At 44.2% G+C, this 23,011-nt stretch overlaps 1 protein-coding gene across 3 annotated transcripts in view; it reads left to right on the top strand.

Moving 5' to 3' along the window:
• The first annotated feature begins 5,206 nt into the window (after positions 1–5,206).
• The window catches only part of GRK5 (G protein-coupled receptor kinase 5), a 170,922-nt gene continuing 153,117 nt past the window's right edge, over positions 5,207–23,011 (top strand). For 2 of the 3 annotated variants that reach the window (XM_054831415.1, XM_054831416.1), the window contains exon 1: positions 5,207–5,673. In XM_054831415.1, coding sequence (XP_054687390.1) covers positions 5,622–5,673 — 52 coding nt within the window. In that variant the 5' untranslated portion in view covers positions 5,207–5,621. Of the gene's footprint in view, positions 5,674–6,734; positions 6,858–23,011 lie in introns of those variants that run through there. The other variant, XM_054831417.1, reaches the window with a different exon arrangement.

Raw genomic sequence — 23,011 nt, 5'->3', positions numbered from 1 at the left:
GAGCTGTATTGTGGCAGCAAGAAAAGGGCTATTGCTAGGATTTCCTGAGGATGGTTGTCTCACCCACAGATGATTATTCACAACTTCTAAGTTGATGTATTCTGAAACGATGTCCTTCCCCCCTCCCCGGAAAGTTGTATTTGTTTAAAACTCTTTGTTTAAACACTTGGCTTGCAGGTGGGGAAATATTGCTCATGCTTTGTTATGAAGGCAGTATAATTCAGCTTCTCAGACTTCTGGGCAAGAACTTGAACTACTGCCATTTAACAGGGGGTTTATTTTCCATTTTGCTTTTTCCTGGGCATCCCTACAATTTGAAGATGGACCTTGTCACTGCCAAAGCACACTTGGCAAAAGAGTTGTTCCTTTTTCCTCAGCTCTGGCTCTTGCACAGGCTAGAGCAGCTGCTAAACCTGGTTCTTCTTGTCATCCGAAGTTCAAAATGAATCTACCGACCGGTACCGTATGCACATCTTTCTCCAAATCTTGTTGGTTGTCTGCTTTGCTGTCTCCCACAGGCCTTTGCCAGTCTCATATCTCATCCTGCAGCGAGGGAGTGCTGGTTCATACTGGTACAGTGCGAGCTAAGCAGTGCACAGACATGTTTGCATGTGAAGGATGAGAGTCTTTAAGCCTGATTCAAATTGAGACATCTGAAGTCGGTGAAAGACTCTCCAGGGATTTCAGCAGGCTTTAGGGAGAAGTGTGCATCATTACAAGGTGCAGAGCAGTGGATAAGGCACTGGAAAGGACAATGGGAGATGTAAATTTTACTTTTGGTTAGGCTACTTACCTGCCTGCTCTCGCTTTGTGCCTTTTTTTCCCTATCTGGGAATAATTAAATATGTCTTTCTGGTGAAAAGCTTTGAGCTCTGTTGATAAAACGTGGTAGATAATGCTTGTGTGTTGTTACCGTTATTGTTTTGTGAGAGTTAGTGTTTAAAGAGCTCTTTGAAAAATCATCATTAACACAACAAAATAGTAGTGAAAAGGTAGCTGCTTCTCGCTAAACTTGATGAAAGTGGTAAACAAATCCCAAATCAGATCTCCTGCTGCTGTGGGTCACTGAATGGCAGATTCTGTGCAGAGCATGGGATGCATACCTCTGTTTGCTTAAAAAACAAAATCTGCTCATCTTCTAGAAGGTAATTTAATTCCATGTGCTTAAATGCTGTAACAATCATTTGTCCTGTACCTTGAGGGAATAGATAACTGGAAAAAAAAAAAAAAAAGAGGTTTGGAAATGGAAAGAAACAACAGAGGCATAAACATTTTTACCTAAACCAAAGCAAAAAGTTTGGTTTGGACAAATGATGCATCACCCCATGGCTGTTGGTAGATGGCAGCCTCTGTCCTTACGCAAAGGGGCTCTGTAAAAGGTTACAGCTGCCTGCAAGTGCTTTCTCATAGGCCTGTGTGCTCCCACCTGCTGGTACCGAACCTCAGCAGGAGGCGAAAGAATTTACCCTTTTGTAGGAATGAGTTTCAGAAGCAATTCCAAACACAATCTAGCTTAGAGCTAATAATGAACAGGCTTTACTGCATTAATTGTGTATTATAACGTGGATTTAGGAGGTAGCTGCTGGTAGGTTATGTTTCCAGTTGATAAGTGTAGGCAAAAGCCTTTTTGACATCTGGTTCACTTGGGGTCTTATCCTGTGACATTTCAAGCAGGCTGTACTGAGGCCAAGTGGTTTTTCTGTGGTGGCAGGATAAAACTGGGTGTGTTGCTGCTGTGTTTCTGGCTGGAGCTGCGTGAGCCCACCCTGCCGATGACTCATCCCTTAGAGCGGCTCAGAATATCACACTCTGCCGTGCTGCTTTCCTATTCTTATTACACTGATGCATTTGGGTCTCGCACGGTGTTGGCGTTTCATTTACAAACCTCTCTTTTCCCATAAAGGAAAGATGGCTGCCGACCCTGCTTTATCCTGATGATCAGCACTCAAAAAGGGGGTTTTTTTCTGAGCCTTTCCTGAATGACTGCGGATGAAGATGTTTTATTTAAAAGCAGAACAACCAAACACATTAAGCACCTTAGAAGGCACATTTTTCATTTTCACTGGTTTTTTGTAGCCTTTCCTTTTTTTTTTTTCTTCCAAAAATTGGCTGTTTCTGTGTATGATTCAGACTAATTTTTCCCTTTTCTCCCAGCAAGCACTGAATCAGGATCTTTAGGCCAGCAAAAAAGACCCGTGTTCCTTCCCTGCCACCCTGTCTTTGGGTCCATGCTTGAGTATTTCAGCACCAGAGTTTACAACAGTGAAAAGAATAAGATAAGCAGTGGAACAGACTCACAGGTCTCGTCTGTCTTTCTCACTCGCTCACAGAGAACCTGACCGCTCCATTAAATCAGGCGTGGACATACCTTGAAATTAAAGGACTGTGTTGTCACAACAGAAAATAAATCTACATCTTCCTAATATTTTTTATTTTTGTTGTTTTTGTGAACCAGGTGTTCTGGGTGACACAAAAATAAAGATACTGACAGCTGTGAAGAAGTCATGAGGTAAGACTCCAAATGCTGCAGTAGGTTTTGCAAAGACCAACTGATGGACTTCAAGGCAAGTAGCTCTGCGCAGTGGCAGTTGCTCCGGCAATCCATGGGGAGCCACATCCGTGAAAGGGACCATCCATCTGAGGCCTGTGCTGAAGCAGACCCTTGTCATCTGTTGTTGCTATATTCAGGCTTAAAAAACTGTAGTAGAAAAGAGAGATGCAGTGAGGACCGATTGTCTTGATTTTGTTTTTCAAAGTAGGGCATTGTGCTAGTGAACACACCTCCTTCCATGTCCTAGTGCACCACATCAACTCAGATTTATTGGAAACGAGTTTATTTTGTTAAATACTGTGAGAATCATTAAGAAAACCCACTCCATTGTCTTACTGATAACCCCGAAGTCAGAATCGCTGCTCTCCACATAGATGCGTAACTAAGACAAACATGTTGTTGCAGATTCTCAGCAGCCCAACAGCAGAGCTTAGCTCTCCGCTCCCAGCACTCAGCCACATTTAGGTTATGTCACTGCTCCTAGTCCACTTCAATGCAAAGTCATCCAGCTTAGTTGAAATAACCACTCTGGCAGCAGCCCAACACCCTGTTCAATTGCCGCCCTGATTCTGAAGGGACTGTGTAACCCTGCCTCTGGTTGCCAGGATTGTGAAGTGCTTCAGAGCTGTGCCGTTCATGAATGCTAGGTAGCTCCATGGGATTTACGAACACCATATAGATCTGTTGTAACTCTTTTGATAAATCTATTTACCCTTTCAAGAATTAAATAAATGTTCACAAAGTATAGAGGACAACATCAGCATGCTGGAGTCATGCTTCTGTTCCGCAGGGCGACATTGCAGATGACTGCACGCCTAGCACTTGACTATATAGAGGTACATATAGATATTAGATAAAACAGGAGCTGTAGAGCCCTCAGGTTCACATGCTGATTTCCAGGTGCAACTCAAACTTTAGGTCTTCAAGATCTGCTCTCTTCATTTGGGCACCTGTACAAAAGTTACACATCAGAGTCAGTGCTCCCTGTGGAGTCTCCCGTGAAGGTAAATCCCTCCCCACTGAACAGCCTGCTCCTGAGATGCGGTAAGCACACTGATATCCCATTGCTGCCAGCACACGTTAAGCTCGCTGCTGCAGCAAGTGCTGATTCACGAAAGACACGTATGTTCATTTTTCCTTTGGAGAGAGGGGTTGCTTGTAGCATTAAAAACGTTGTACATAATAAATGGCGTGACTGCGTCTTCCAACATCAGCCATGTTGTGGTGCCAGTGGTGCACTTGTGGTGACCGTTAGTGGGAGGCTGGGCAGGGATGTGAGATGCACATATAACCTGGGCATAATTTGTTCTGTTTACAAGCGAGCATCAGTCCTTGCACTGATGAAGCGGTCAAACAACAAGCAGGGCAGGCACTCCTTAGAACCTCATCTCTATGCTAAGGCTCTGGTTTCCAGGAAGCAATTTTTCCCTTAAGAATTATTTAATCAGAGAAAAATCTTCCGGTACTTACAGACACAACTGCTGCTATATAGAACTTGGCATTACAAAGAAAGTAACCACAACGTGGCACAGCTTCCAGAGGCCGAACATTTTCTGGAGTGATTGGGGAGTGTCACCTGCTACACACAGTAACTTTCAAAGTTCTAACCTTTGACACTTAATCGGGTACACAAGGCATTTATTATAGCCATTTTATCCTAACGGCCAAGGTATTTTTCATTAAATGCATCACATTTATTTCCTGTGTTCAGAAAATGGGTTCTAGACAGTCTGCAAGTCCTGCTATTGTAAGTCATTTCTGCCTGTCTGTAGAAATAAATAACGATTGGTACAATAAACAAAGAAGCAAAAAGAAAAAGTGGTGTCTGTGCTCCACGTACGAGAAGATGCATGATCATTTGATTTGCTTCGTGTGGATTTAATCAATGCAAATACAGATGAGGGAAGAGTGTTAGTGAGAGTAATGGGTTGGTTTTATTCCTCTTTCTTTGCTTGACCTGCTGAATCGATCTACCCCGTTGCCAGGAAAATCAGAATCATGCTGACACGAGCATCTGTCCTATATAGACAGAAGAGAATCTATGCTGTAATCTAGCACTTAAAATTCACAAACTTTCCACAAGTGGCTGATGTCTCACGCAACTGCTTATCAGGAATAAAAAAAGAATGGTGCGGCAGAAGAGATGGGATTCCCTCGGGTACTTCCTTCGGGGATTTTTAAGTTCTTCAGGAAGGCGAGAAGCCCGTGCCTCAAGCCCCAGAAGAGAGGCGTGCATCGCATGGCGGAGGATGAAGAGTGCGGGTCATCGGGGACCCCTTCACTCGGCCGTGAGCACCTGTGGGGCGGTGATCGAGCACCAAGACCCGCCGCGACACGGGCCGGGCAGGAGAGGGGAGCCCTGAGGACCCCGGGCCGGGCCGGGCCGGAGAGCCCTGGGGACTCCGGGCCGGGCAGGGGAGGGGAGCCCTGGGGGCCCCGGGCCGGGCAGGGGCCGCCGCCGCGGGGTGGCGCCCGGCACCAGGGCTGCGCCGCTGCCGCCGTCGGAGCCGTGCGGCGGGGAGCCCCGCGCATCGCCCCGCGGCCTCCCCCCGCTCCTCCCCGCCGCGCCGAAACCGCCCCGCCGGCTCCCGCCGCCCGGGACGCTGCGGCCGGCCCGCATCCGCGCCCTCCGCTGGGCGGGCGCTCGCCGCCCCTCCGCGGGGACGCTGCGGGGCCGGCGCCAGGTGCGGCGGGGCCGCCCCAGGACTACACGTCCCGGCGTGCCCGGCCCCGCGGAGCCGGCGGCGGGGATGGCGCCTGCGCGGGGCTGCGGGGCCGCTCCGCGGTGCCACACCCCCGGGGGAGGGAGGCAGGAGCGCCCGAGCCCTCAAACCACCGTGGAGCCCGCGGGGCGGAGGATGGAGTAGCGGGGCGAGGCGCGGGAGCAGATAGCGCGGGGAGCGGCGCCTCCGCCCGGGGGAGCGCGGAGGAGAAGGGAGGAAGGCAGGGATCATGCACGGGGGGATAACGCGCTAGGGGCAGGAGGCGGGTGGTCGCTCGGAGACTCCGCACCTCGGGAGTGACGTCCTGCTGCAGTGCCGCTGCCTGCCTACGCTGCCCGAGCTCGTCAATGGAGCTGGAAAACATCGTTGCTAACACCGTCTTGCTGAAAGCCAGGGAAGGTGAGAGAGCGGCGGGAGGGGGGGTGGGGGGGGCTGTGGGGGGGCTGGAGCATCCTTGTCGCAGTCGCCCCTCCGCGGAGCGATGCCCGCGGGGTGCGGGCGGGCACCGGCGGGGCTGCGCGCCGGTCCCGCCGGCGGCGGCTTCGGGGTGCCATGTGGCCGAGCCGGCGTTGGAAACGGCTTGTTTCAGATAGAGCCCCGGTTAAAAGGAAAATATCGCTTTTCCCCCTGTGTGCGGGGTTTGGGAAAGGAAGTGAATGAGATTGCAGAGATTACAATATTCACCCATCTCTTCCTTCCCCCTTCCCCCCCCCCCCTCAAATCTGGTCCCACAGATTGTGCTATTTCAGCGTCTATTGTTAAAGGTCAGCTGCAGATGCATTCATTCAAAAGGGCTTAGCAAATCTGCAAATAGCTCTCCGTGCCGTGTGGTGAGACCGGCAGGATCGTATCGCTTCAACGTACAGTCATTGCCTTATTCGGCGTTATTAGGTGATATCATGTTGCTGCAAACATGCCCATTGTTGAGAGTGTGTTTGTCCCCAGCCCGCCCCAGCCGGAGCCGGGCAGAGGGACCGGGGGCTCAGCCCCCAGGCTGCGGATGCCCCGGAGAGCCCCGGCGCCGCGGCTGGGAGCGGGGCCGGCCGCGGGGGCTCTCCGAGCGGGGGGCTGCCTCCCGCGGCAGCCGCCGGGGACGGGCAGCTGGATGCTCCGGGAGATGCTGGTGCCGCCGGCACGGAGCAGCGGCGGCTCGGCACGGTGCGCGTTAAAAATACGCTGGGATGCCGGCTGTGCCGCGGAGCGGGGCTCTCTTGAACATCTCCCCTCCCGCCCCCAAGAACCCGCAAAGCCGAACCCCGATAAGCGCCAGCAGATCGGGCTCGCAGGGCTTTTTTTTTTTTTTTTCTTTTTTTTTTTCTCTCCTCTCTTCGGGAGGGGACGTGGTTTCCTCCCTCCGCGCAGGGCGGTGCGTGCCCGAAGGAGGATATCCTCCGCGGCGCCGGGCTGCGGGGCACGGCGGGGCCGGGGGCTCGGGGCTTGCCCCGGCTCCCCACGGAGACCCCGTCCATCCCGGAGCATCCCCCTGGCTGGAGGATGAGCGTCACGCACAAGCAACACGTCTCACGGTTGCAGCATCACTGCAAAGATGCGATCGTTTTCTGTCGGTTGCAACCCGCATTTGTGTATGTATTTCTGTACTTGCTTACTGTTTAAAATAAGACATTTTTTTCCAAGCCTTTACTCAAACTTCTATTCCCTGGAAACGCTTGCCAAGCAGGGCATTAGGTGCGGTACAACCTGCAGCCTTTTTTTCCCCACTGTCCTCTGAAGTGCCTGGAATTGCCTGCTAGCGAGGCCGGGGACCGCTCAGGTGGACTTCAGCTTTGGTGACTCTGACGTGATGGGAGTACGAGTAAAGCAATATTAGTTTTGTAAAAGAAATAATTCAAATAGTCCTCCCCTGGAGTGATCGTTTTGCTGGGAAAATCGTTCAAATTGTAAAATAATGTTTATATAACTCATGGGCTGTTGAACTTGTGAGGCTTAGCTAAAGAGTAAAGTCCTGAGATCCTCCCAAAAAAGCTCTAGAAATAATAAGGGCAAAGGTGTTATTCCATCTGGCAGATCAGTGAATTATAAATTTTTGACTTCTGATGGAAAATTTTTATTTTCTGTTGTCATTTTTAATATTGTTTAGGATGCAGTTGTTCCTACCAGCAATACAGTGCTGGCTTAGATTTGAGTAGACCTTAGGAATACTTTAAAGGACTGGTATTAATTACAGTTATTGTGTGTTGTTTTCAGAGAGCAAATATTTTGCAAGTAATTCTAAATGTGCCACTCAGTTTTACAGTTTTTTTTCTACCATCTTCAGCAAGATGGTAACAGTAATGTTGTTTTATTGTGTTAAAGTCATAATTAAAGAAGCTGTTAGCTGTAATCCAAATGGCAGAACTTTATCAAGATTTACTCCAAACTATATTCCAACTTCTCTTTTAACCATTTGTGAAGCTCCAGCAACAGTTTGTTTGTTTTGGTTTTCTTTTTTTTGAGGCCTGGTGCTTATTTATTTTTAAAGCTTTTTGGGAGGGAGTGTGAAACTTTTGGAAATGAAGAACAAAGGACAGGTTATGTACCTGACATCAGAGTCGCAAGTGTTACGTCTGTATTGCGTATGTTTCCACATATTTAGTTATGATTGCAAGCTGCTGTGAGTAAAGTGTTTTTAAAATTTGCAGGGAGTAAGGTAGGTGGATGTCATTGCAGATGAAGAAGACAGACAGCATATGGAAGACCAAGAGTAAAAGCAAATGAATATATTAAGGATTATGGTATCTAAAAATAAGTTTGTTCCAGGTCCAGCAGACTCCATCAATAGATTTAGCTGGGTGAACATGCAGCCAAAGCCAAGTGCATGCATGTGTGTTTTCACTTGTTAAGTCAAAAGTGAAAACTACAGTAGCCCAATTACATGGTGGTTGGTGCCTGCAACGTGGTACTTAATGTCAGAAGAAGGAAAATGATGAGATCCACTCTGCAAATGTTAGTAAAAGCGGAAGTTATATCGCGATTGCAAGGGGAACACAAACCCAGTATCAGTAGCAGAAGGGAAATTTCAGATTCGTTTCGAAGGGAGGTTTAGGTAGACCTGCAACGTTAAGTCCGGTGGTGAGGACTTTTGTAAGGGATTCAGAAGTAGGGCTGAGTGACCACCACAAACATTTTTCTAGCAAATATTGGTTTAAATTTTGCAACTCATTTGCTTTGGCCTTGCTAGTGGTTTTTCTGTGGTCCCTTGTGTAAGTTCCTTTGTGACTTAAGTTGTACTAAAGCAATTCCTGATGCAAAGTGAACTTTTTAGCTGAACTACCAGGAAGCAAATTTTAGAACCGTTATACAAATACTTGCACTCAAATCCTGATGATTACAATGAGAAGCACACCCTGAATTAAATGATGCCATGTGATACATGAGTAATCTTATTAGAGCAACAGAAAGAGTAAATGCAGTTCACGTACAAAAAATGTATTGCACTGAATAATTTGAGCAGAGAATATATTTTGGGAAATCTTCATCTTTTTGCAGAATATGAAGTTTTTGACACAAAATTACACATAGGTTACTTGTTGCACTCAGAAGTCTGCCAGTCTGAACATGTAAAAAATGGAGTTTTATTGCATTTGAAGGTTCATTTATAATTTATTAGGAATAAATTTATGCTGTTTCCTCAATTATCATTTCTCATTTCTTGGATGCAAAATCCCATTTCACAAATCGCTAGTCTCTTTCGGGACTGAATAGAAAATTCATCTGGTTTAATTATAGGAACCAAATAGGTATTTGGGACCATCTCGTATTGCCTGGGGAAAAGAATAAGCAGAGAAGGGAAGACAAGAAAGATGAGAATCATCAAAAGAAAAGCAAAATAATAACAATTGCAGTCATTTCAGGTTGAGTAAGAACCCCAAATTATGAGGTGGTGAAACATTTATCTGGATCTTTTCATTAGCCGTCTTGTTTCTAAGTCTCAGCTGTCTGAACCGCAGAATCATCTAGCCGTTAGTAGTGGAGGTACACCACACTGCTAGCAGCAAATCCAGGCTGGTAAACGAATCCCGATTTAATTTTCCCAATTTAAGGTTGTTTGACAGAGAACATCATCAGAGCCAATGGAGGGGTCCAGGAGAGACCAAGGACCGAGTCTCTCAACGTTTCGGAGGAATTTTAACAGCCCTAACCCAGAGAAGCTTTAAAACACATCCATAGAGTCAAGAATCTCCCCCCTGCCTCTCAGAAGCAATAGGCTGATAAAAGACAAGTCTTTCAAAGAGGCCAATGATTAAACTCTGATGTTTGTGTGAAAAACTAACAATATAGTCAGATAAGTCTGATCAGGATATGGTGATTGCCATCATCTTCATCATGATCCATTCCTTCCTAGCCGTAAGATCAATCTTCCTTCACGTTCCCTGCTGCTTCTGTGTCCATGAGCTTTCTTGGACAACCTGAAACGCATTTCGAAACCCAAATACAACTTGACTCTGAATTTGCGAAATCCATTACAAATTTGTACACACAGACAGATGATTCCCACCACTTTAAAGTTTTAGTGATAACTAAATTAGCCATCGCAGTTATTAGTTTTAAAACAGCCAGTTTGGAAATTAAACTATTGTTTTTCTCAAACCTGGGGTTTCTAAAGTGCAAAGTTTACCACGTAAACTTGAAAAAAAGGCAAAACAACCTTCAACCATTAAAACACAGCAAAAATGCATTTTTTTTTCTTTTTAGGTAGACTGGAGTTCTAAAATAAACTTATTTATGGCACCCAAGCAGAGCCTTTTATTGGCCTAGCCAAAAAGGGTGACCTTCTTTTATATATCTCGGAATTTTTTGATGAGTTCACACTGATGCCGTATAACATCTGAAATGTACCTGTTCATAAATTGCTGTATTTTTAGCTTGCTTTTGCAGGATGATCACAGGACAGATTTGTGCGTGTCCTTATTGGCAAAAGACTAGCAATAAATCCTAAACAAGAAGCATGATTGCTTTCCAAGAACTTGGCTGCAGAGCAATTGGAAAAAGGGCAGTAGAACAATGAAAAGCATATTTTGAAGAAAAGAAGGTGACTATAGCGACAGCCAAAACCCCATGGAGAATCTGATTATGGCAATTTAACTTTAGGAACTTCATTAACCAGTGCTTTGAATGCAGAATCTAAGGTCCTGATCTCTTGATATAAAAACAAAGTACTTTGTAAGGAAAATGTTGTCTCTATAAGCAGAGGAAGCTTGCATGCAGTGACTCAGTTTAGTTTTCTTTTTGGAGTTCAAGAAAAGCTCTTTACCACTGCAATAGCTTAAAAAAAAATATTCCAAGAATGGAATCAATCGTTGCTTCAGATGCAACAGGGTGTTTTTAACCAGTAGTTTAAAAAAAATGAGATTCCTTTTCAAGCCTGTAACCATTTCTTTCTGAGGAAAAAAAAAAGCATTCTGGAGTGTGTGTGTGCATGTGTAAAACTGGCTTGAAATCCCTTTCCATGTTTGGTGGTGGTTTGTTTTTTTTTTTTTAATAGCAGGGCTGATGCAGAGCAAGTTAGAGCTGCTGTAGCTTTGCCCTCGGTGGGCACTCTGTTCTTCTGGGGTTCTTCCAGTCATGGGCAGCAGGTCTTGGGATGTGGCAGTGAGCTCTTCCACCTGAACTTCTGTAGAAGAGAGAGAACCATGCCCCTTAATGTTTGGTGTTGGTTGGAACTGATTTTATAGCCTAAATAGCTTGTTGCGTTTGTAGGCACTTTAAAAAATATTTAGTACTGAGCTGTGATGGTCTTGCAGGTTATTAGCACATATAAGCTATTAGCTAGTAAAACTTCTAGAACAAATGTTAACTATGGAGGTTTGAATAGAGCTACTTACATCTGCTCCATTAATCTCATGTGATTGCTTTCCTCAAGTGCAAAATCATAAATCTAGGAAGAGACACTCTGTATTCGCTATCAATATGTCCCTTTTCTGAGAAGGTTTTAACTAAGTGTTGCTGAAATTGTCCACTCAGAAAAGAATTTTTAGTATTTATACAAGACATGGGCATAATTTTGTGACTGTATCTAGCTTTTTCTATTAATTAAGAATATTCTGAGATAACTTAGGCAAAAATATCTGAAAGTGGTTTTAGGGATGCTCTACTGAGAGTGCTACCTAGCCAGCAGCACTTGGACCAAACTAACACGTGTCTTTGTGATAAACAGCTCTGGAATGAAAGCCTCAACTACAGTCTTGCCCTGAGATGGGTCCTACCGCATGTATCCATGCCTTTGTCACCTGCGAGTTGGTGGATGGGTGTGCACTGCCCCATTTTGAAGGCAATGAAGAAGAAACAGCTAAAGAGGAACGCAACAGCTCTCACCTTGCTGTTTCTAGGCTCTGGGGGTATGTTATACCTGTTCGGTGGCTGACCTTGCTTCCTTTTTCCTTTATACCTGCGGACAGCACAATGGGTTGCTACTGAAAAAAAACCCCAACCCAAAACCAAAAACCCAAACAAAAAAAACACCCCTGCATCATTTCAATCTTACTTCTTGGAAGAGGAGCTCCCTTTCCAGGTATTGGTTTGCTAGCTAACATCTGCTAATGATCTCTCTTTGCCCAGCTCGGAGGATGAACATCTGCATGCTGAGGACTTTGATGCTTCCAATGAAGGGTCTGAAGCCCCAGTCGTGTATTCAGACTTGTTAATACAGATGTGCTCTGATCCTCACGAAGCCCAAAGCTGGCTGATAGGATGTAGGCAGGGTCCTTCTGCATGTGTACAGACAGAAGTTGTATTCTTTCATTGCTCGGCTAACCTTATGGATCTAGACACATCGCTGATTCTTCTATGCTATCATTACGCCAGTGTTACTCTGTGAATGACTTCTGGTTTGTATTGATCCAAAGAAACCTACTGAAGCTCTAATTTAAGTGCAAGTAGTGGTGCTAAAGTCAATGGGATTATTTTCGTGGTTAAAATATCTGTAAAATCACATCAGGATCCGTGTCGGTGCATTGAAAAAGTTTTAAAGCAAATTATTTTATCAAAGCTGTTACTGTCTTTATAAAATATTAGTCAAAACCAACCAAATACACAAGAAATAAACAAGGATTCCTCTTCCTTTACAGCTGCATAGGAAATACTGCCCTTCCATCCTTTTTCTTTTTTCTTCCCCAATGAAAATGGGTGCTAAAGATCTAACTTGTGCTCATCTATGAGATATTCCCCTGGATCTCTATTTCAAAAATATTCCATGTGCTGTATGAGTTTTCAAAAATATTCCATGTGCTGTATGAGTTTTCTGTGTGGCAGTGGGTAAGAAGAGCATTGATTGCTTCTCATTTTTTATGGGCATATAATCTAAACAATAACAATATGATATAATCCTAATATTTCTTTAAGACCACAGGATGCAAAATTAAATTAAAAGGCCAGGAAAATAAAGAACCCTGCAGTTTGATTACACTCAGCTGGATTATCTTTGTAATTATTTTGCTTGGAGGATTTAAAAATGCATACTGCTTTGTGAGAAAGATTAGACAGCGAAACCAAAATTAAAGTAAACATTCTAAAGAAAATATTGCAAAGGTGATGGGTATGTTATTTCATTAAAAAAAAAAAAAAATCTCCATAGAGTTACTAGTTAAAATGAAAGGATGGAACAAAACCCAGGTGAGGGGGAAGGTGGATGAGGCTGCGAAGTCTGTAGAACTGGCTCCGCTGCTTCTAGTTCATATAATGTCTCCAGATACAGTTGAAGAAACTGTCGCAAGCATTTATTCAGGGAAGAAGGGCAGGCTAAAAGGAGCAGAAATACACACAAGTACTCGAGACTCAATTCAGACCAGGGAGTGAATAATGCAAATAATATTAATGAAGGAAGGGCGGCTGTCTGTGCTCTAGCATGAAAATAGTTATTCACAGCTAACTTCTCAGTGGCACAGCGAAGGCTGAAAAATTTGGGTACCCATCATTTCCAGCACCCAGAAGTATGTTTGCTATGCATGAGTAGTCCCACGGCCTTCATGGGGGTACTGCTTGGTGCCTGGAAATGCAGCTTGTTTGTGCTCAGGGTTCAGTCGGATCTCGCTGCTGCAGTGCTGTTCCGGTCTGTACAGCTGCACCGATAGAGCTGAAGTGAAACAAACTCCTAGCAGCCATTGGGAAAGGCCTACTGTGTCATTTTGTCCCTTCTCCTCCGTGCACTCTTTAAAGTTTGCAACAGTTGATATAAAAATGACTCAGTTTATGGGTCTATCAGTTTTTTTGCAGTCCAAGAAATCTTGATTTTTCTGGTTAAGTTTTCCTTACTCTAATCTCCTTAATCGTCTAATCCTTTTTGTACAGTTTTCATCTTCCAGGTACTTTCTGTTTCTCGTCAGTTATCTTGCCAAGTTTAACAGGTTTTGTTCTTTCCTCCTTCCAGCTTGTCAGCTTGGATTGTCTACCTCCAGTTTCGTGCAGTCAGTCCTCAGGACAAGTTCACTCCCAGCGGTGGGTTCCTAGGAAGTGCCCCTAGGGATGGAGTTGGTCCTGAATCCGCTCCTCATCCTGGTCCACCTCAAAATCAGCTGAAAAATCTGGTCAAATGAGGAAGAACCCGAGGGCAGAAACAGTACCAAAGAGGGAATACATCAGGATATTTGAGTAGTTTCCATCAGTGAGGTTGCTTATGGAGTTCCCGCTTGCCCTGAGGTTGTTGAAGAGGCAGTTAGTAAGCAGTCGCATCTATTTTTGCGTTGGTTGAGTATTTTCTTGGGTCCCATTGAATGCATGATTTCACTACGAGCTTGACTTTTCCTGGTAGGCTGAAGTTCTAGAAGTTGCCTTATTTTTGGTACAGTACCTCTTTTGCTTGACTACTCAAAGAGCCAATCCCTACCATGTGTGGCCATGCAGCACGGTGACTTCTGGGATGCTGTTTACTCAGTCCCGATGCTCCCAGACTATTCCCTTATTCCTAGCATCATTCTCCCGGTGAATAAATTTGGATGGTTTTGTTTCCTCTCTCTGTTGCAGTAGTCTAAATTTTTCTAGACCAAAATTCTCGTATTTTATTCTTCCCACTTTACTAATCTTTCTACTTTATTTTCCCTGTCCTCTGTTTCTGACACTGCCTTTGAATTTGAGAGTCTTTGGTGTACTGTTTAAGACATATTTAATTAGATTGAGTTCAATGTCAGTTTACTGGACACATCGATGGCTTTATGTATTTTCTTTCTTGTATTATCTTTGGTCAGTGTTTTAGTCTGTGACAAGGCTTCTATCTAAAATGACTGAAATTAGTTTGTTTTGTCCCACCCCCCCACCCCACCCCCCATGCACATGTTATGGGAGACCTTCATGATTCTATAAGAAGTCTTTATTTACAGTGAAAGCTTTAGATTCTGCCTGACTGAGCGTGCTCCCTGATTTCTACCTAGTGTGTCCCAGGAAAGGGACTACCTGCCAGGAGAATGGAGAAACTCTGTGACGTTACAGTTGCGCTCACTTGGCAGCATCTGCAGACGGTACTGATGGAGGATCTCATCTTGCGAAAAAAGTGACAAAGAGAGAAATGCAGCTGGAAGAAGAGGAGATTCGGAAACAAAGAGAAGATGTCAGTGATGCCAAGTGAAAACACCAGCAATGAGTCCTCTGTGGCATTTCTGTCAAATTACCCCTGTAGACAGTGAACGAGATGATCTTGATTGGAACTAGATGATCTTTGAGGTCCCTTCCAATCCAAACCATTCTATGACATCTTTAACAAGTAGATGAGTTGAGAAGAATGGATGCTAGGCTAAATCATAATTTAGCCAAGGTTGCCAAAATATGTGGGAGATTTTATAGATGTATTTCATATTGGTGCTGTTCAATGCTTTTCATTCTTTTTCCTCTTGGGTTTGTGCTGATTTCATCTTCCCATTGCTTTCCTTCCTGCTCCCTCATAGATTTGGTTTTGTTTCTTACTGGGCATGAAGGTTAGACTGGGAATTCTGTTCAGCCAATGTGCCTTTTTCAATCTGCTGTAGTTTTGGTTGTTATAGATTATCTTTTTATTTCTTCCCAGTGCTCTGGGTCTCCATGAAGTTGGTTGTCTTTGATCCAGCAAGAAAGATTCTAGTGATAAGCATGCTAGAAATCAGTAGGGTTGCCTTCTGTAGGGATGATCTTGCTATTTGCATGGCAAACCTTTCTCCAGCAGAAATCCAGTGAGACAACTTACCTCTGTTTTTGGTGAGGAGCATGGTACGACAATGCAATTGCTCACCCTGCAAGTTTTGCAGAGGAAATTTTACTTGGCTAACGGTTATGGAAAATGAAGCGAATCTGAACACTCAGCCTTAATCTTCTTACTATTAAAGGAAGAATAGTTGTCCCGTGCAACATTTGGAAGCAGTGAAAAAGCTTGCAAATCCAGGAGTTGGGACTAATCTATGAATAAACCCCTTCTGTCTCCCTCCATAGCAATTCCACATCTACACTTCATCTCTGAATCATGATTTGGTGTTTTCTCAGGACGCCAAGTTATAAATCATACATTGACTTAGAATTCCTTATGAAACACACATCTGGGAAAGTTTGTGCTTTGTTTATTTCACCAGCAGCCGAGTTTTAGGAAGAATTATCCAGATGACTTACGTATGATGTAAGCTTCTCTCAAGGTTACAGCACACCTTTCCTGGAAGCCTTGTGCATTTCGTGTGTATCTCCTCTCGCTGTTTGCTCAATGAGAGACATGGGAATGGTTCAGGAATTAAAAAAACCCCAACACTTTAGCTCTCTGGTTTGGAGAGCTGGTAACAGAACAGAAAAGCATGTGGAGTAAAGCTCCTTCTTGCCATGTGCCATTGACTGACACGGAATAGCAGCAGGTGCCTATGGAAAGGCACGGATAGAATGGTCCTTCCCCACGCCTGTCTCTTCAGCATCCCACACCAGGGACTTCCCGAGCAGAAGGTGGCTTTGCCCTATGGTACTTGAGAGGGATCTAACCGTTATGAATTTATTTAATTCATTTTTTGACCACATTTATAATTTTGGCCTGAGCAGCTTCCTGTGGCAATGAGTTCCATCATGTAACAAAAGCACGCGAACTTCCCCACATGTGTACTTCATGAGGGACTCGCAGTTGATGTATGACTTATGTTTTGGCAACATCAGAAAGCAGTCACTGTGAAGATGTGAAAGTGTCTTGGAGGGGAAAGAAAGGGAATTATCCGCGAATCAATCAAATAATTTTGTTGTGTGGTTGGGTTTTTCTAACATGTTGATTCTGCCCTAATTTCTTTTAGTTCTTTCTTAATTTATAACCCTTTATCTCATCCATTAGTAGTCTTTCTCCAGGCAGAAAGGTCCAAGTCTATCACCTCTATCCCTTTGCATCTTCTAATTCTGTAACCTTTTTGAAATGGGTGACCAAAACTACACAGTGCATGTGTGCACCGTGGGCAGTGGCACAGCAATGCTGACTGCTTCGTCCTTTGTTCTCGTCACTGTCTTAACTTGATGTTTGTTTGCTTTTGTCCCCACTGTCATAAGCATTCATTATGGAGAGCAACCTCAGAAATTTGTCTCCAGAGCTGCAGTGTTTAATTTGAAGACCATCCTTTGGTGTATTTAGCAAGAGTTGTTTTCCTTCACATGGAATACTGTGCTGACACAGAATTTAATCTTTGGTTTGTTTGGGTGGTTTGGTTTTTTTTCTCCTGTCTCTAAGTGATCCAATACTGCAACATACTCCTGCAACTCTTTGCAGGCTGTTTGTGTTACAACTGTCCTGAAGAAATTAATCTTGGCAGCAAATGTCATCTTGCTATTTATCTCTTTTCCAGACCATTTATGAATACACTGAATAGTCCAAGTCCTACCACAGATCTGTGGCACCCCACAAGCTACCTCGTTCCACTCTCAAATTCTTACCCCTGATTTCCTATCTTGTCAACTGCTGCTGACTCACAATAGGGTCTCCTCTCCAGAAACAGTTTAGTTTCTTAAGAATTGTTGGTGAAGGTGACTACCAAAAAACCCACACCCCCATTCAAGAGTCAAAAGCCACATGCCCAAGCAGCTTTGACTGCAGCCAACTTCTTCCAGAGGTGGAGAAGAAAAGCAAGAACCTGTGAATGAGAAATTTTGGAATTTGCCAGCTGATGGCAGTATTTGAAGGAGCCATCCCTGTGACATCTGGTGATTGGCAAAACACCCAGGGTTGCACCAAGGGCCGAAAGACGAGATCCCAGGTGAACACTGTTAAAATGGGCTCTGTTCGAATTTACCCATCACATCTCTGACCATCTGAAGCTGTTGTAAGGTCAGTGATCACTCCTCCATGGAGGAGCATGATATGTGCCAGTAGGCCACTGACCACAACGTGCTTAAAAAAATAAACCCAACCCAAACCTCCAATCCTGGGGGGGAGGGAAGGAAAGGTGGTTTCAGGTAATTATTCTTCAGGGCCCGTACGCTAAATACTTGCCTCTGTCCATGCATATGGGCACAGGATCAGCCTCTTTCGTCAGATGGCCTAATCTGCGATCTCTAGAAGGTCTCGGGACGTTTGTTGCTCTGGCTCATGCAGACCTCCAGCTGCAAAATGTTTATTTGGCTGTGAAAAGTCTATGAAGTAACAAGCTTTGATGGATTCAGCATATTGTTTTCTCTTCCTTTTTTGGGATGCTGTTTTCTTCCAGCTTTCATGGGGAACGCATCTCTCTTTTCTGTACATCACAAATATTAGACGCTTGAAGTGGCTGCCAATGTGCGTAGCACCGGTGTGAGCCATGCTCTGCAACCCTTTCATGGCAGTCTGCACTGCAAACAGATTGCCTAAAAATAATGGCGCAATATGACTGCACAACACTTTAATGTTTAACCTTGCTACGATTTTGAGTTGCTAATAGTTTATTCTTGCTCATTACCAGTTTACAGGTTGAATAATACCATGACACTGGGATTATTCATGGAGTCAAGTGAAGGAAGTAAACTCTGACTTCATGAGCACAGTTGGGAAAGCAGATAGAGAAATATATTATTTCTTGAATGACCTCTCTAAGACCTCCTTGTGGTAGTTGGTATAAACAAACTGGTAATTGGAAAAGTTTAGAATAAACAGAAGGCAGCTTTTTAAAACTTATGGATGTGCTATGTAAATGACCCTTCCAAAATGAAGCTCAAGTCTATATGTTACAAATCCTTTGCAAGGGGATTGTTTGAATATATTTTTAAGCAAACATTTATCAGCTGTGTGACGGCATGAGGCTTGTTTAGAAGCCCAGAAATGTTTTACAAGGTGAGGACAGAGCATGCTTTTTTTCGGAGTCTCTGGCCTAAATTTTCAAAAATACTTAGTGATTTCTTTTTATATTTTGTTTTTTAAATACAATGAGTTGGGAAGGAATTAAAATTGGGAATGAAATCCTGGATGTTAAACTGTGTTAAGATGTATATCCTGTGCAAGGAAGAGCCAAATGCGAGAGGTCTGGCGTGTTTCTAGGGCCAGATACTGAGGAGGGCAGGCAGCGAAGCTTTGATCTCTGCCCTTCGTTAATCTTTGCACTCGAGGTTATCGCTCAGATGTTAGGATACGGCATCACATTTCAAAAGAGGAGGCATAGGTGTCCTGGTTTTGCCTGGAATAGAGTTAATTTTCTTTCTAGTAGCTGGTGTAGTGCTGTGTCTTGGATTTAGGATGAGAATAATGCTGATAACACACTGATGGTTTAGTGGTTGCCAAGCAGTCCAGGACTTTCCAGCTTTTCACACTGCCCTGCCAACGAGAAGGCGGGGGGTGCCCAAGAAGCTGGGAGGGGACACGGCTGGGACAACTGACCTAAACTGGCTAAAGGGATATTCTATACCATGTGATGTCACGCTCAGTATATAACTGGGGGTGTTGGCCAGGAGGTGGCACGGCTCAGGAGCTAGCCGAGCAGTGGGTCCTGGTGGTGAGCAATTGTGCTGTGCATCACTTGTTTTGTATATTCTTTTATCATTATTATTATTAATTATTCTCCTCTTCCTTTTCTGTCCTATTAAACTGTCCATCTCAATCCATGAGTTTTACTTTTTTTCAATTCTCTGCCCCACCCCACTGGAGGGGGGGAGTGAGCAAATAGCTATGTGGTTGTTTTAGCTGCCAGCCAAGTTAAACCACCACAGAAGGCTGCAACGCTGCCCGCGTGAATCTGCTAGTGCAGGTGCAAGCTGAAGATGCCATCCTATAAACACTAAAGCAGGTAAATAAATTTCAGATGTGAACAGTCCCGTAAGATGAACATTTTGTTGACAGAGGCAATTTGAGCGTTTGCTGACCAGTGAAAGTAAATGCTTCACATACCTGTGGGAAAAAAAAATCTTTTAATCTGGGTTGACTGCAAATCACGATGAATGTGTGTTTTAAAAAGCAGAGGTGATGTATTAACTTCACTAATATCTCCTTGCAGATGAAGCTTTGTTTGATCTTAGTAGACCAAGTTCAGCTGGAGGATAAAGCTAATTTTTAGGATTGCGTAATTTTGCACAGGAGAGAATTTTGCTCTTTGTAAGTCTTGTTGTTTTCCTCTGGGGAGGGGGCAAAGGGAGAGGCAGAGCTTGACAGGAATCAGTTGGTTTGGTTTAAGAGAATGTGAGGAAATGGCATCTTCCAATAAATACAGACTTTATTGAAGTTGAATACTGTGACAAATAGTTTGGATTTAGAACTTTGGATTTGGTATGTAAGCAGAGCAACTCCATTGAGATTTGTGAGCATTGCTAAGATTAATGAAATATAATTTGTAAAGAAGGGCAATGATTCACTGAGTAAAAATAGGCAACATCTTAAAGAGCTTGTAAACACAGCTATTAATTTTAGGACTAGAATCTTATACTCTTTGTCTTAGTCTGAGAATAATGCCACTGCACTCCATGACATTATTCAGTAGGTACAAATTCAGCTCTTAAATAGATTTTTAAATAGATTTTAAAAGTGGCCACAGTTGCATTTTTGTTTGCATGTTTTGTCCATCATTTGAAATATCTTTATGATGCTTTTACTCTGTAAAATATTAATCTCTTCCATTTTAAGCCATCTTCTACACCACAAACCCTGCTTGATACATTTGCTGCAGTCAGTTAGTAATAACAATTCCAAAAGGAGCCACAGCTGACGTGCCCCTCCTTTTCATAGAATCACAGAATGGTTTGGGTTGGAAGGGACCTTAGAGCCCACCTAGTTCCAACCCCCCTGCTACGGGCAGGGACACCCTCCACTAGCCCAGGTTGCCCAAAACCCCATCCAGCCTGGCCTTGAACACTGCCAGGGAGCCAGGGGCAGCTGCAGCTTCTCTGGGCAACCTGTGCCAGGGCCTCCCCACCCTCACAGGGAAGAATTTCTTCCTAATATCCAATCTAAATCTCCTCTCCTTCAGCTTAAACCCATTATCCCTTGTGCTATCACTACCTACCCTTTCTACCTACTTACCTCAGGGCTTTGCAGTCTAGAAAGTAGTCCTTGGTGTGAGTCACTAAAAAAATCCTGTGATTATTTTTTTTCCTTTTTTTTTTCTCTTCTCAATGCTGATTGTGCTTAAGGCTTAGTCCGATGCTGCACTTCACTCTTGATTTGAAGGAAGAGGAATGACTTTCCTCTTCTCTTTCATAACCTCAGGTCTTGTAATTTTTATTCATTCTTTCAGCGTCAGAGAGAAGCTTTCTTTGGCTCAATGCAGCTTTGTGGCGATCTTCCCAACAGCTCCTGTCTCATTCCACTGTCTTGATCTTCTGCATGAAGCATATATGTTTTCTTTCCAAAGAAGGAAGCCTCGAAATTTGGGCGGGAGCCAAAGGCTCAATTCAAGCTCAATGGTATTAATTTTTATTTAATGGAACACAGCAAAATCACCATCATTTTCTATTGAACCCACGGTCCATAAGTGTCTCTTTTTTTTTTGTTTGTTTTTTTTTAAGCTGAAAGCACAAGAAAACATATTTGGGTGTCAGGTCCTTTCACTTCTGACAAATAACCCAAAGACCCATCTTACTGCTTATGCAGGAATATGAGTAATCGCCTTGTGCCGATGAGGTGAGCACAGACATCACAAATACAGTTTGCTGTGGTGTGTCTGCATCAGTGACCTTGCCAGGCTGGAGCACACAGGTGGTGGGGCAGAGCAGATGTAGAGACTCGCCTGAAAGAAGTTCATCGAAAGTTAGAATCATGAACAGCATGAAGAGCGTTGCAAGTTTTCTTTCCGTCTTGGGCTGCAGCTGATGTGCACTGGCACAGATGTGAGCCTTCGCCGCTGCCTTACTTGCCTTGTATATCTGGTGTTCTTTAAAACACTAAATATACCTTTTTTTTCCTTTTCTTTCTTTCTTTTTTTTTTTTAAATTCCTTTGGGAATTGGACAGATATAACCAGAGCCACAGACCTGTGTGAAGTCTGTAGGGTTTTTGGATTTTCTCCTCAACTTTTCTGTTTACTGTTTTTACCATTCTTGCAGGGTCCCGAACCTCTATTTTTAGGCCAAAGACAAGAATCCGTTAACTCCTCTCTATACAGTAACCCGCCTATAGAAAGGATCAGTCTAGTTGACTAGACAGATATCCGGATTTTTAAACCATAATCAAACGCCTAGACTTCCATGACAAAATCTGTAACGACTGGCACAGACCTGATGGTAATTTATGTTCTGACTCTACCTTGTTTTTTAAAATGAAGCAGTGTTATTTGACAAGCAGCTTGCTTTCTGGCCAGGGGTATTCCACACACCAACCATTACAACATAGTGAGAAGTGATGGGAATTTCCACCAGGACATGACCCGTGATTGTGAACATGCTGTCATTTATAAATGTTCCTGTCTGTAGCTATCTGCGTCTGCCTGTGGTGTTATTTTGCATGGTTTTCATGAAGAAGTAATAATATTGTGTATCTTCTAGTGTTGCAGAGGCTTATTCCTTTGCCTAGCTGTGCTCTGTTTAGAAATTGTTTGGAAACGGCCTTTTCTCTGGTAACTATTTAATCAGAATTGAAACATTCATCACATTGCTGTGCAGCCATGCAGGGGCTGTAAGGTGTTCCCGAGTGCTGCGGACTCGTCACCTCTGCGGTGCCTTGCAGAGAAGCGCGCCAAACACAGACAGCTCGCTGCCCTGGCTCCACAAGGCAAAGAAAACACGGTTTCAGGTGAGTCCCTCTCGCCGCCGTAGGGGTTAGCAAAGACCGGGCTGTGACTCAGGGCTCGTCCTCCTCTGCAGCAGCTGTACAGCCCCTTCCCCTCCCTCCAGCTGAATATTAAAGCTGTAATCCAATCCTTGGTGGATTTAATTCCTGTTTCTTTGTCCTGGCTTTATTTGCAAGGCAAACCTAGCTGCGTGGGGATTGTCCAGTGCTTTGAGTTGTTTGAATGTTTGGAGCCCCCTCTAATTTTGAGTAAAGCTACCCGAGAGGATGCTGTAACTGCTGTCGCGCAGCACGCTCTGGCGTAGGCTCTGCACCCTTCGCTGCCCACCTGGGAAGGGCTGAGGCGAGAGGGCTCACTGGAGAACAAGAAACTTCCAGGCCTGGGAGATGTAGCAGGGACCTGCAGCTGTTTAAGAGGGGGTTGGGGTCAGTAAGAAGGTGAGCAATTTTCTAACCACGAGTAAATGCTGCACCTGGAAAGAGGAAAGGACTCAGGAGACTGAAACCGGAGTGGGAGCTGGCCACCGAGCTCCGTTTTGTTGTGTGTCCCAGCACTGGCATATAAGACTTTATTCTCTTTTTTTTCATCTTGTAAGTCATGACAGACAAGGCTAGAGAACAGGAGAATGGTCTCTACCACCAGTTAGCTTTG

Source organism: Grus americana, chromosome 7 (assembly GCF_028858705.1).
Source record: "Grus americana isolate bGruAme1 chromosome 7, bGruAme1.mat, whole genome shotgun sequence".
NCBI lineage: Eukaryota > Metazoa > Chordata > Aves > Gruiformes > Gruidae > Grus > Grus americana.
The sequence above is the reverse complement of the archived record's forward strand: the minus strand, read 5'-3'. Positions and strand labels throughout refer to the sequence as shown.